This window comes from Pleurodeles waltl, chromosome 5 (assembly GCF_031143425.1).
Source record: "Pleurodeles waltl isolate 20211129_DDA chromosome 5, aPleWal1.hap1.20221129, whole genome shotgun sequence".
NCBI lineage: Eukaryota > Metazoa > Chordata > Amphibia > Caudata > Salamandridae > Pleurodeles > Pleurodeles waltl.
Genome location: NC_090444.1, coordinates 870,885,173 through 870,900,111, shown reverse-complemented (window position 1 = coordinate 870,900,111; position 14,939 = coordinate 870,885,173). Strand labels below are relative to the sequence as shown.

The 14,939-nt window shown below is 44.2% G+C and overlaps 1 protein-coding gene across 10 annotated transcripts in view; it reads right to left on the bottom strand.

Annotated features, from left to right (window-relative positions):
- The window catches only part of SMOC2 (SPARC related modular calcium binding 2), a 1,415,403-nt gene that overhangs the window by 398,313 nt on the left and 1,002,151 nt on the right, over positions 1-14,939 (bottom strand). For all 10 annotated transcript variants that reach the window (XR_011203762.1, XR_011203761.1, XM_069234975.1 and 7 more), the window contains exon 9: positions 2,632-2,714. Coding sequence is in view for 8 of the 10 variants with exons in the window: in XM_069234975.1 (XP_069091076.1) it covers positions 2,632-2,714 (83 nt within the window). In the remaining 2 variants the exon portion in view is untranslated. The remainder of the gene's footprint in view (positions 1-2,631; positions 2,715-14,939) is intronic.

Sequence of the window (14,939 nt, the reverse complement as noted above, 5' to 3'; positions counted from 1 at the left end):
ACCTGGACAAGAGTGAGATTTGGGAAGGTTCCTTCCTGTCCAGGAAAACATACACTTTCCAGGGATTAAAGCAAGGCTGTGTACTAAGCCATACTTGTTCAACATTTTCCTAGCAAATCTATCTCCAGCCGTGGATGGAATAAATGCACATTCCCCTAAACTAGAAGGCATGCACATCTTGGGCCTCTTGTATACCGAAGATGTGATACTCCTAAGCCTAACAAAAATCGGCTTGTAATGACTCATTGACAAGCTATCCCACTACTGTATAGCTAAGGGAATGCTGGTAAATGAGAAGAAAACAAAGTTTTTATGTAAGTGAGCAGAAAAGCACAGAAAAGGTGTAAGTGGTACCTGCAAGACCAGTATCTCTAGTTGGGTAAAACCTACAGATACCTAGGAGTATTATTTGAGGATAAGAGCTCCTTCCTCCAGCAGAGGCAGGACCTGCAGATGAAGGGTAACGCGCTGCTCCTTGCATTCCATACTTTATAGTGATTATTAGATAGCCCTAGTTACCTGCCACTGCTAAAAGTAATAACAGCTAAATTACCTCAGAGCATAGGTTACGGGAGTGAGGCATTACTAGGGAGGGACGTGAGGATTTCAAATTGGATATTCATGAAAATATTCAGAATGCTTTACTGTCTCCCCCACCATGCTTCTCCGGTCAGATAAGGCTTGAGTTTGGCCTATTGAACCAAACAATTGCAAGGAAAGAGGCTACAATGAAGTATGGAAAATAATACACTCAATCACTAGCAACCAACTTTGCCAAGCCTTTTGGCAAGAAGTTCAAACAAGCACAAATGCACCTTCCAGGCAATATCTAGACCCAGCACTGGGTGATCTATGCATCAGAACATTATGGAAGGCACTCATGCTCCTAGAGGCATTTAAAAAGTGATCAACTGTGTGGTGAAAAAAATCTCTGTGACAACAGATAGAAAGGCTCCTTCAGTCAGATCTCACACCTGGATGATTATAAGTGAGCCTTACCTTGAGACTGGGCAATTAAGGCAGTCAAAAGATCTATTTCTTATTCATCACTTCAGCTTCTTCCTAGGTCTCACCCATGCTGCCCCTTGGCTCCGGGACACAAAAAAGGTCAGCTGTAGCTTTTGCAAATCTGGGAGGAGAACATTTGCCCTGGCCTGCTGAATGAGAGGAAGTGTGGGACTGAGTGGAAACAGACACCTCTTTGAACTTTGAATTGTAATTTACTACATTTTTAAAGCATACAGCAAAAAAACGAATTCCTGTGTGATTATGCAGTTTTAAACTCTTTTTTTGGTTCTTATTTAGCTTATCACTATCATAATGACTTGGACTTCTATAACAATGCTTCGTATCATTTATGGAATGTACTTGATTCTTACAAAAGTTAATGTATGCCACATTTTTTCATAACTATGCATAACAATAAATCTACCTGTCTAGCTAGGTGAGAAAAATAAATACATAGATCTTCCTATCTTAAGGCTCTTTTAATGGAAGCAAATAAGAAATCGCTAGGTAATGACAATATTGTTTTGAAAAAGTGGAACGTGACAACTTTGCATAATGGCACAGTGAATTTTACCTGGTTATTGGCACTTTAATATTTCATTCCTACTTTAAGTCTTCTTTAATTAATAAAGTGAGAAATCCTTATGCCAGTGACAAGATTGTTTGATAAATGTTGTATTTTCTTGTTAATTAATTTTTTGTTCTGATTTTGTTATCACTGTAATAGTTTTATTTAACTATGCACTTAAAAAATAAAAGTGAACAGTGGCATCTGTCAAACGATCTATGTATTGATATTGCTATGCTGTGTCTCAGCAGTGTTTTTTCTTCAGACGTTTAAGGAGTCATTATCCCAGGTTTAAGTTTAACATTTCAAATATACGAGAATTAAAAAAAAAACTCCGTGAACAATATTTTTTTCAGTTAGCAATGCAGGTCCTGCTTATACCAGATGAGGAAAATATCACAACAATTATACTGGAGTAAGCACCAATGTGATCCCCATATTTATACATTGAACCCTGTAGGATAATCTGACTTGGAATACTTGATAATGTAAACTGACAAACTGTGGAGCAAGAAGATAAAATGTTCTTCCCAAAACACACATCACATCGAGGAAAATGTAATGTATTTTACCAAGCTATAAAGCAGCTGTTCTGGCATAAATCGACTCAGTGTTCAGTGTGAAGTGTATTTCACCACAAGTAAAAGAGAGAGTATTTGCAGAGGTGGTCTTAGACTCAACGAGGCATGTGCCTACATTTTAATCATGTATGCTGGGTACTAATCAGTCTGCAGAAACAACTCGAAGCCATATCAGTAACAATTATGTGGTTGATGTTTTTATGAAACACTTCACTCGTTTTTCTGCTTGCTTTTTACGGTTTGCAAGTGTAGAATTAAGAAAGGTTTTTGCAGGTTCACGACAAAAAGCCCTTCAAGGAAACAGTTTTAAGCTTAGCCATTAATTCTATATCTTGTTTTCTGACTTTGAACATAGCCCACTCTTGAATGTCTTGCATACAGCCAAGTTCAGGCGAGGGATCTGCAAATCAAACTAGTGCTCCAAGGCGTTGGCACAAAAAGGTACGTTCCCAATACAAAGTGCAAAATACCGACCTTGAAGCTGGCGCCCTTTAAACAAGTCCTTTGTTTTGTTTGGATGAGCTCGGGCACTCGTTTCGCATTTTGGCTGTTCGTATCTACAATGAAAAAGAGAGTTAAGCTAAATCGAGTCATTTCAAGTGTTTTCAAAAATCTGCTTTGAAATGTTTGTGTAGGACGTCAACGAACCTTGGTGTTTCTATCTCTTCGTCAGAGAAACAAACACTTACTACCATTAGATCCCTGGGGCTGATTATCAAGTGTTTGTGTAGATCAAACTCATAGCCACCAGCAGAACTACATACGAGAGGGAATGAGGGAAGAATAAGCAGGGTAAGAAGAACGAAAGACACATTCATTTTGCCATTTTGAAAAAGGAATAAATAGGACTCTAATGTACTGTGAAAGGAATAAGCTTATTCATCAAAATGGCACCTATGATGGACATATTATTGATCAAATACAAGCAAGTGAATGCTTTACATAATGTCACTTAATTACTGAATCATTCATGTAAAATCTTTTTTATTATTTTTATTTAATTTTCCACTTATCACTTTTGGTATGTTTTTAAAGAACGGACCAGGTAGAGAAATGGAAGAAAAACACAGGGGCATATTTATACTCCGTTTGCGCCGAATTAGCGTCGTTTTTTTCGACGCAAATTCGGCGCAAAACTAACGCCATATTTATACTTTGGCGCTAGACGCGTCTAGCGCCAAAGTATGAGTAAAGAGCGTCATTTTTTAGCGTGAACGCCTTCCTTGCGTTAATGAGATGCAAGTTAGGCGTTCCCGTCCAAAAAAATGACTGCGACGCAAATGCGTCGTATTTATACTCCCGGGCAAAAATCACGCCCGGGAGTTGGCGGGGCAGAAAACCCCGCATTTGCGCCACTTTTTAACGCCTGGGTCAGGGCAGGCGTTAAGGGACCTGTGGGCTCAAAATGAGCCCACAGCTGCCCTCCCATGCCCCCAGGGACCCCCCCTGTCACCCTTGCCCACCCCAGGAGGACATCCAAGGATGGAGGGACCCACCCCAGGGACATTCAGGTAAGTTCAGGTAAGTATAAAAAAAAATGTTTTAAATATTTTTTTGTGGCATAGGGGGGCCTGATTTGTGCCCCCCTACATGCCTCAATGCCCAATGACCATGCCCAGGGGACATAAGTCCCCTGGGCATGGCCATTGGGCAAGGGGGCATGACTCCTGTCTTTACTAAGACAGGAGTCATGTAAATGGCGTCTGGGCGTCGTTAAAAATGGCGCAAATCGGGTGGAGGCGATTTTTTGCGTCAACCTGACTTGCACCATTTTTAAGACGCCCTAGCGCCATTTTTCCCTACGCCGGCGCTGCCTGGTGTACGTGTTTTTTTTCCACGCACACCAGGCAGCGCCGGTCTGCTTGCGCCGGCTAACGCTATTCAATAAATACGGCGCCCGCATGGTGCTTCAGAATGGCGTTAGCCGGCGCAAAATTTTTTGCCGCTAAACTGCGTTAGCGCAGTTTAGCGTCAAAAAGTTTAAATACGGGCCACAATTCTTAGAGTGCGTTGTCAAACATTCCCCATTACAGTCACTACTGAAGGCTGCATATACCTCCTCCTGAAATGATTATCTTTATACAACACATAATTGCTAGGTGAGCAAAAAAGGTCGGATAGTCTCTTAAATAGTGGTCTGTCTCCAACAGAAGACTGTGAGGAGCCCAAAGGGATCATTGTTATCTGACTGAAGACCTAAGTCATTTCTACCAAAAAGACAAAAGACAAAAGACAAAAAGACAAAAGGACACAAACAAAAGAACCAACAGCGACTAAAAATAAATAGACAAGTTAAATGGTGTTACATGCAGCGAAGAAGAACGTACTCAGGCCCTTATTTATACTTTTTGACGCTAAACTGCGCTAACGCAGTTTAGCGTCAAAAAATTTTGCCCCCGGCTAACGCCATTCTGAAGCGCCATGCGGGCGCCGTATTTATTGAATGGCGTTAGCCGGCGCAAGCAGACCGGCGCTGCCTGGTGTGCGTGGAAAAAAACCACGTACACCAGGCAGCGCCGGCGTAGGGAAAAATGGCGCTAGGGCGTCTTAAAAATGGTGCAAGTCAGGTTGACGCAAAAAATCGCCTCCACCCGATTTGCGCCATTTTTAACGACGCCCAGACGCCATTTACATGACTCCTGTCTTAGTAAAGACAGGAGTCATGCCCCCTTGCCCAATGGCCATGCCCAGGGGACTTATGTCCCCTGGGCATGGTCATTGGGCATTGAGGCATGTAGGGGGGCACAATTCAGGCCCCCCTATGCCACAAAAAAATATAAAAAAAAAAAAAAATGTATACTTACCTGAACTTACCTGAATGTCCCTGGGGTGGGTCCCTCCATCCTTGGATGTCCTCCTGGGGTGGGCAAGGGTGACAGGGGGGGTCCCTGGGGGCATGGGAGGGCAGCTGTGGGCTCATTTTGAGCCCACAGGTCCCTTAACGCCTGCCCTGACCCAGGCGTTAAAAAGTGGCGCAAATGCAGGGTTTTCTGCCCCGCCAACTCCCGGGCGTGATTTTTGCCCGGGAGTATAAATACGACGCATTTGCGTCGCAGTCATTTTTTTGGACGGGAACGCCTACCTTGCATCTCATTAACGCAAGGAAGGCGTTCACGCTAAAAAATGACGCTCTTTACTCATACTTTGGCACTAGACGCGTCTAGCGCCAAAGTATAAATATGGCGTTAGTTTTGCGCCGAATTTGCGTCGAAAAAAACGACGCTAATTCGGCGCAAACGGAGTATAAATATGCCCCTCATTGCCTGAACAGATAAAAATAACCCTCCTGACCTTTCTAAAGGGGTGCAACAGGAAGAGCAGAAAACAGTTGTATATCACTATTTATGTATAGATTTCTCAAGGGCCAATTCTAGGAGTGAACTGTATGCGGTGCTCATTTGTGAAGATATATCTCATTGCCAAAGAACTCCAACAGTAATTGTTGTACACAAAAGTGTTAAGCTACACAAAATGAATCATAGAAAATCAGTTCTATAATAATCCAGATGCAAACAGTCATCTGTCAGCCAGTCCTTCAAACATTAAACAACTACCAGGATGGTTAACATGCTCAAACAAAGATATCTCTATATGAAGCTAGAAATCAAACAACAGTCACAATTGCTCTATTTAAAAGACATAATAATAAGGGAAGTATTGACTCCAAGTAAACCATGATGAACAAAAGGGCAGGAGAAGGGTCAACATTCCCCACACTGACTAACGGTAATTTCATGAAAAACTGATATTCCACTGCAGGACTCTGGGCCCAGCATCAGTGATGGTCAAAAAGATATTCAGCAAAACCCTAACATTGTTTACAGCAAATGCCAGTGGGAGGGTTGAGGGGTTTGAACAGCATGGATGATCTGAATCAGTAACCGAAGGAATTCATCAGTGCCCTGGGGGCAGAAAACATCTGGGTTGCTGTCACCCATAGCTGGGAAGTGCTTAGAAGTGTATATTTATTCTTTATATTTGTTTTTTTGCAGATTTAGACCCAGAGGTGTAATCACTAATATCAATAGTTAACATAATAGACATGTTTACTATAAATAGAATAAGCCACTTCCCTGCAGGCAATCATATCGTGTACAATTTGAAGAAAAGAATCAATCATCATGTAGTGGAAGTCGATCACCTGGTGGGGATGGATGGCGTAAGCAAAATTGTTTTGATATAACAATCCAGTCAAAATGGGAACTGACTTTCATTTTTTTTTTCAAAATCTTTTATTGCACATTTTATCCATATTGTACAGGAGGAGTGAATAGGAAAAAAATGTTCCAGAACCAAGGCAGAAAAATTGCTCTCAATTCATAGAATTAATTAAAAATTGTAGCCTGGAAAAGAAAATGTGGATAATGTACTTAACACATTGATACCAAACGATATCATTACATCTAAAAGTGCATTCTATTGTCATATCTGGTACTACTGCAAACAGATTGAGATAATAACAATCGACACATAGATTACCCATAATATATAGAATCCAAAGACAATTAGCCATTGAAAAAAAGGCAAAAGGTGCATGATGTGCTTCAAATGTTGACCCATAACAGCACCAATCTCCACCTACAATGCTAATCCTGTGCTACAAATCAAAGAAAAAAATTAATGTATTAAACGATTCTCTATGACAGTGTAATTCTCAACCTATAATGCAGATAGCTGCCCCAGCATTAGGGGCCCGATGTAGCAACGTTTTGCGAGTCGCAAATGGCCCGAATCGCTATTTGCGACTGTGCAAAATCAGAAATGGGATGCAAAACCCCCATTTCCGACTTGCAAAAAGCGATGCGAGCCGTTAGCGACTCGCAAAATGTGCGACCCCATTTTGCGACCCGCAAATAGCAAGACGCAAACCATATGCAATTGCAACTCGCAAATTGCGACTAGTTGCAAAAAGCCCATTTTGCACTTGCAATTTACCACTAACTCAGAGCAGGTGGTAACCATAACCAAAGTATAAAAGGAGACCCAGAAGGCATCTGGGTTACTCAAGATGGCGGAGATATACCTGATAGCAGTGAGGAGGAGAGTCCACGCAGCCCAGCAGAGGAGGAGGAGGGGCCACAGACAGGAGAAGATTTATAGAACAAGGCAGACTCTTTTTCAGCAAACTGAGGAAGAGATATACGATAAATACCGCCTTAGCAACGCAGCCATACTAGAATTAATTGATTTACTAAAACCACAGCTAGAACACCAGACTCTGCGTGGCTGCGCCATCCCTACGCAAGTGCAAGTGCTATGCTCACTGCACCTCTTGGCCTCAGGGAGCTATCAGGGGGTCATTGCTGTGGCAGGTGGGGTATCTCAAAGTGCAGTGTCAAGGTTCCTCAGGACATTCCTAGATGCCATACTCACACACATGTCTCACTTCATATACCTACCCAGGAATGAGGCAGAAATTAACAGCACCAAGCTGGATTTTTACCGGATTGCCAACTTTCCCCATGTCATAGGATGTGTAGATGGGACACATATTCAAATATGCTCCCCTGCAAACCTGGAACATCTTTTCCGCAACAGAAAGTGTACCCACTCACTCAATATTCAGGTTGTTTGTGACGCCCATTATGTCATCACTGACATTGTAGCTAAGTTTCCAGGCAGTACCCATGACTCCTACATTTTTAGGCACAGTGGGATACACCAACGCCTGGAACGTGGGGAGTTTGGAGACGGATACCTCCTAGGTAGAGCTGCATACACCTCGTAGACATACAGACAGGTCACTGTGCACACCAACCAGGACTTTCTAACAGTGTAATGTTTGTGCCAAACAGGTGACAGTGCATATGCTCTACGGCCATGGATTATGACTCCGTTCTTAACACCCAGCAATGAATGTGAGAGGCGATACAACAATGCACATAAGAGGACCAGGAACCTTATCGAACGCACCTTTGGATTACTGAAAGCAAGATTCAGATGCCTCCACCGCAGTGGAGGTGCCCTCCAGTATACCCCCATTACAGCATTCAAAATTGTTGTCGCATGCGCCTTCCTTCACAATATTGCCACCCGACGTGGGCTACCTCTCACCCCTGCAGACCCAGATCCTGAGGATGAAGAGCAAGAGCAACCACATCGCCATCATGGGGATCGGAGTATAGCTAATCAAGGCAGACTGAGACGGGAACACATCACAAACCAATACTTTGGAAGGTACGTGTCAACTCCAACCATACTCACCTATTGACCAAAAACTCCATTTGTTAAGTGGAAGAAAAAAACTATTTAATTTGTGCAGAAATACAACTATTTACAAATAATAACTGTTCATGGTCATCTAAATGTAAACCATGCAAGGGGCACATTGATGTCATGTGCCACATCATCAGGGACAGGGTTATGTCTATGTCCTGCGGCGGCCCCTGCCAGCCTGGCTGGTCCCTGGTGGTTCTGCAGTCGGAGCACCCTAGTGTCACTGGCAGAGACACTGCTCACTGTAGAGCCCTCCTCGCTGTCCTGGGGTGTGTCCCCTGTACCCCTGGACAGATGCCGTGCCTCCATTAAGTCAATCACGTGTGTGATACGGCCCAGGCCCCTAGCCACATCTCCAGCAAAATGGCCCATTTCGACTTGGAGGCCAACTGTCCTTCTCGACAGGCCAGTGGTGTTCACAGCCAGTCTGCCGATTGATGTGGCCATCCTGTCAAGCCTCTGTAGGAGCTGACAGTCCCTACGCCGCCCACCCTCGCCCTGTGTCAGTAGTCCTGCCACCAGATCCCTCATGGACAGGGCTAGGTCCCCAGTGTTTGTGGCAATAACGTCAATTCTGGAATTTAGATGCTACATGCTGGCCTCGTTGTTTCTGACAAAGCGGTGCAGCACACCACTAATCCGCCCTAATATATTGTTTTGCAGGCGCTGACCACGCAGCAGCTGTGCCTCACTGTTGGTGGTAGGTTGACGGCCGGACGCAGCCTGCAGCCCTGATCTCCTGTACCTGCGTCGCCTGCGCAGCGGTGGCTGCCCTGTGTGCTCAACTGTGCCACTCCTGCCTGTTGCTGGCGCAGCCTCCTGGAACACAGTTGCAGCAGGTGTGGACCTGACATGGATGGTGTTGGTCGTGCAGGTGGGAGTGGTGGCAGCTCCTGTGCTGTCCTCATGGGGCTGGCTGCTGTGGGTTGTGGTGGTGTCTTGTGGGAGACCTGCGGGGCATGGGGAACAGACTGGCAGTGTCTACTATCTGTTGCAGACTTCCTAATAAACATTTGCCTATGAACTGCCTACTCGACTACATTTCCCATAATGCATCATTCTGGTGTTTGCAGCCCTGAAATGGAGCTATCTTGGTTGAGCATGCCCCTGTGTACATGGTGGGTGGGGGTATGGCATTGATAGGGGTACAGGCATATCACATGGTACTCACCGGTTGATGTAGTGGGCTCAGAGGTGTCCAGATCTCCAAATCCTGACACTGCCTCCTGCTCCAGGGTCTCCTCCACCCTTTCTTCCAGGGGTGTGGGTGGAGGTACTGATGATGGTCCCCCCCCTGTGCCTCTCATCTCCCGGAGTCTTTCAGCCACCCTCTCCTTGGTCCGGGAGTGGAGGTCATACCACCGTTTTTTAATCTCTTCCACACTCCTGTGGCTCACCCCCAGGGAGTTGATTTTTTCTTGGATCTCCTGCCAGAGTTGTCTTTTGGTGGCTTCTGGCACATTGAGGGCTGCCTTTCCAAATAGTTCATCATAGTGCTGACAGCATTCGCCTGTCAGCACCTCCAGCTCCTTCTCTGAGAATTTTAGTTTTCTTTTTCTAGGAGATTCTTCCATTGTAGCTGCTGTTCCTCCTGTGTGCAGTTCAGCAGTTTAAAATGGGTGTGGTCCTCCCTCCTCCCAGGTGTATTAGTTAACTTCCTGATATGATGTCATCATCATGTGCCAGGAAGTGTTTCCAGAGTGTTCTGGAGTGGTTTCTGGAGTGTTCTGCAGCACCTGCAATCAATTTACATGGTACTCGCAATTTGCGACACCCACTCGCAAATTGCGAGTTCGTTTTTTGCGCGGTCGCAAAAAGCGACCTCGCAAACAGCGGACTCGCTCTCTGCGTTGCGACTCCAGGTGCGAGTCGCTATTTGTACACTGACATTGTACCTGCATTTCTATTAGCGACACGCAATTTGCGAGTCGCACTTATTCGCAAATTGCGAGTCGCTAATTTTTTTGTACCTACATCTGGCCCTAAATTCCGCTTACTGAAGACAAGTGCAGATTCAAGTCATAAAGTGCCAAACGTGCTTAAAAATAACAGAATTATTGATCCTATTTACTTACAAATCCAATCTCAAAGAAGCAATCAAATCTGTGCCCCCTTTTTCCTAGCATTCTGGCCTTTGGAAGAATATAGCGACCTTTCCAAACTGGACAATGCCAGCAGTATTACCAGTCATTGCTGAACAGATGGAGGATTTGGGTCCAAGCAAGCCGAGGCAATACATAACCGCATCACTGCCATACTGCCAAAAAAAAGGTAGCTGGCAATATCTTGGGACAGCATACCCACAGAAAACCAGCTGGAGGTAAGTATTATATTATTTTTTAAGGAGGTCTCTAAAAACTTTGATAACTCCCTTTTAAGTGGCTCAAGCAAAGGCCAAGTGCAGAAAATATTAATTAAATCTGCTTCTGGATGCTGACTACACGGGCAACACATGCCTACTTTACTCTCTCCCCCCCCCCCCCCCAATTTGGAGATATTGACCGGAGTATAATAAAGATCAAAAACAGTTACATAATGCTGAGCTTGCAGGCCAACAGGGCATAATACTGTTTGGGATAGTTCCAAAGGCTCAAGGAGAGAGCAGTCTAGAATGCCTAGCTTCAACCGTCACATATCCTGTTGCTTCTTTAAATAAGAAGGTGCTACTAGGACCCCCAACTTTCCTATGGAGAAAACCCTGAATTTGTAAATATTTGAAGAACTCCTGCTGTTTAACTTCAAACGTTACACTAGGGGCGCAAACGAGATTATGCTACCACCCAAATAAAAATCTCCCACCCTCTTTAGCCCAATCTTTCCCAGGCTACCATACAACCATCTCGAAAGATTTCAGGGAGTATGGGATACCTTTGAAGAGGGGTATAGTAATTCAGCTGCACTAGCCCTAGCTTCCTCTGCAGTGCGGTCCAGATCTTACAAGTAGCTTTAAGGGTTCTAAATCAGGCCTTCTTATAATAGCTTGGCTCAATCTGCTTTGGAAAACAACCTCAAGCTTCTTCTTCAATCAGAAGCTCGTAAGTGGAGGGTACATCACTGAATTTCCACCGGTCCGCACTTCTCCCCTCCCAACTAGTAGCCATATATTGTAGTGCTGCTGACCAGTAATAAAGTTTGAGATTCGAGTCCCCTCTTTCTCTAGGGAGTGTTAAATACTTGGGATTTTGTAGACTTAGGAAACACCCATATAAACCTGCCAACCAATTAATTCAAGACCTTAAACCAGCAGTGCTCAAATTAAAGTGGGATGGACCCAAAAGTCTATTTTGGCCTTCTGACTAACCAGTGCTAAAATTTATCTCTACAGCCTGATCTAAGTCAGCAGTAATGATAACACCCAAATATATAGCCTTCTCCACCACTTGTGTATCATTAAATTGTACAAATATGTTAATCACAACATGGGTTTTGTCCCGATTCAGCAAATACCCTGAATACGCCCCAAATATTAACACCTCCTGTTTGAGCTCTCTCAATGCCGTACCAGGGTCAGATGTAACATTTGCCACATCATCCGCATAAGCCAGAACCTTAGGACCATATTTATACTTTTTGCGCAGTTGTGCATCAAACATTTTACCCCCGGCTAACCCCATTCCTACGCGCCATGCGGGTGCGTTATTTAAGGAATGACGTTAGCCAGCGCTGCGGACTGGTCTGAGTAAAAAAAAATGACTCAAACCAGGCAGCGCCAGCGTAGGGGAAAATGGGGGTTTTGCGTCAAAAAATGGTGCAAGTCCAGTCTGAGGCAAAAATCATGCCTCAACCCGGACTTGCGCCATTTTTTGACGCACAACCCCCATTGAAATGACTCCTGTCTTAGCAAAGACAGGAGTCATGCCCCCTTGCCCAATGGCCATGCCCAGGAGAATTCTGTCCCCTGGGCATGGTCATTGGGCACAGTGACATGTAGGGAGGCCCAAATTAGGCCCCCCATGCCACTTTAAAAAAATTAAACAAATACTTACCTCAACTTACCTGTACTGACCTGGGATGGGTCCCCCCATCCATGGGTGTCCTCCAGGGGTCGGCGAGGGTGGCAGGAGGTGTCCCTGGGGGCAGGGAAGGGCACCTCTGGACTGCTTCCGAGCCCACAGGTCCCTTAACGCCTACCCTGACCCAGGCGTTAAAAAATGGCGCATATCAGGCTGTGCGCCGTTTTTTAAGGCACACCCCCTACTGTGCGTCAAAATGACGCTGGAGTATAAATAAGGCGCACATGCCTTAAAGTCATTTTTTGGGCGGGAACGCCTACCTTGCATATCATTACCACAAGGCAGTTTCCCACCTCCAAAAAATTACACACACTGTGGAATTTTGATGTCCGCGAGGTCGGGCGTCAGTGTTTAAATATGGGGCAAGGTTTGCGCCGAATGTGCGTCAAAATGTTTGTTGCACATTCGGCACAAACAGAGTTTAAATATGCCCCTTAGTGTCTTACTACTGGGATCAAACTTGTGCTATAAAATAATTAGACTCCAGCTTTCTCAACAAGGGATCAATATATAAAAAGGAGAGGAGAGCAGGGACACCCCTGAATCTGAACCGGGTCAGACTGTCAGCCCTCGCTGCATTAATAAAACCATCTCCAACCCCAATCCACCTCATAACTGCTCAGAAAAAAATCACAGGACATCCTATCAAACGCTTTCTCTGTGTCTAATAAAATTACAGCCATTGGGTCTCCCACATAAGCAGCCATTCAAAATGCATAATAGCACCTCATATGTGGTCAGTGGTCCCACGCCCTGGAATAAACCCATGTTGTCGTGGTGAGACTAACCTACCAATGACTTGACGAATTTAGTGTCACTGTTAATAAGTGTGATTGGTCCTCAAAGACCCAGGCTCCTGCAAAGGCTTACTCTTCTTTAAAAAGACCACAGTATTTGCCACGGCCATGATTCTGGAGCCAATTGCCATTTTTGAATCTGCAAGAACAGTTCAGAGATAAATGACTTAAGTGAGAGAAAGAAAATAATATTAAACTCCAACAGGATTTTATCCATAACTACTGCTTCCAACTCAATTCTTTTATGGCAGCTTCGATGTTCTCCACTAAGACAAGGAAAATCACGATCTTCTACCCCTACTTTACTCAAAGAAGGGGAGTCTAGATACTGCCAGCTGTTCCTTGTTTCTCGTTGTCCATCTTAATATAGCTTTTCTTAAAATAAAATCCCGAAACATTTCCCTAATTTCACTAGAAGACCCTGGCTGTCCCTAATCTGAACAATCTCCCCTTGCACCTCCATCTGCCTAGATCAAATAGCCAATACACGCCCGCCCATTCACTGTATTCATGACACTCAAGCCTCCATACTAAGGGCCTGATTTAAGAAATGTGGTGCTGCACCCAGTGCAGCCCCACATTTCTTTCCCCCCTTAGCACCCCCCTAACACCACCATGTGTGCACTGTATTTAAGATATGGTACACCACGGCAGTAGTTAGGGAACTAGCGTCAGAATTTTTTATGCTAGTTCGGAGCTGTGCAGGATTAGCGTCATAAATTTTGACTCTAATCCTGCATAGCCCATTGAGGCCCATGGTAAACAGTGGTGTGCCTCCTTTTAATGCTTGATCTGAGTAGGTGTTAAAAGTACCGAAATAAATGACGCAAAGAAATTTATTAGATTTCTTTGCGCCATTTTTTCAGCCCCCTTTTGAATACATTATGCCTAGCACAGGCATAATGAAGCGCAAAGGGTTACAAAGTAGAGCATTGCATATATTGCGGCACTTTGTAAATTTGGTGCAGAGATTTTGGCCCCGTTGGGCCACATTAAAGGACACTGATGTGACACAAGGAGGCGCTAGGGGCTCTTAAATTTGCCCCTAAAAACTTCTCTTTTAGTTAGTATTTTAAAGTGGCATGGATGGCAATGATCCTGATAGCTCGAAGAACTGCGGTCCAGATTTTGGGAGCATTCACCCAAAAATATTGTTTTTGAGTATTCATTTTCTTTGAAGTGATGCAGAGAGCTTATATCTCCAATTATATGATTGATCCATAAGAGACTCATTGTTGGATAAAAGAAGGGTTGAAGTGATAGCGCAAAATCAATCCATTCTTGTGAGTGACTGCTTCTGTAAGAATCAAACAATTTAAGGATGTTGCAACTCATTCCCATCCATTCTTTCAGGATTTGTGGGAGAGATAGATGGTTAACTGTGTCAAATGCAACTGGCAAGCCTAGAAGTATAATTAGGCACACCTTCATCAAGCAGTCATAGTGCCTCATCTTGTACTTGAAGCTTTGCTGTCTCAATGCTGCAGCATGATCTATAGCATAACTGACCCTGACTGGAATTTATTGTGTAGGCTGGCCCTGTCGGTTTGAATATTTGTTAGCTTTGCTAGGCAATTCTCATGAAGTTTGTTTGAGAATCGCAGGGTTGGAATAGGACCAAATTTGTTAAGAGCTTCAAGTTTTGTGTCTGAATTTTTGAAGAGAATGATGATTTGACCAATTTTCAGGGATTATGGGGCAAATCTTTAGGTCAGTGAAGTGTTGATAGTCCTAGTCAGGAAGACGTTGAGGAGGA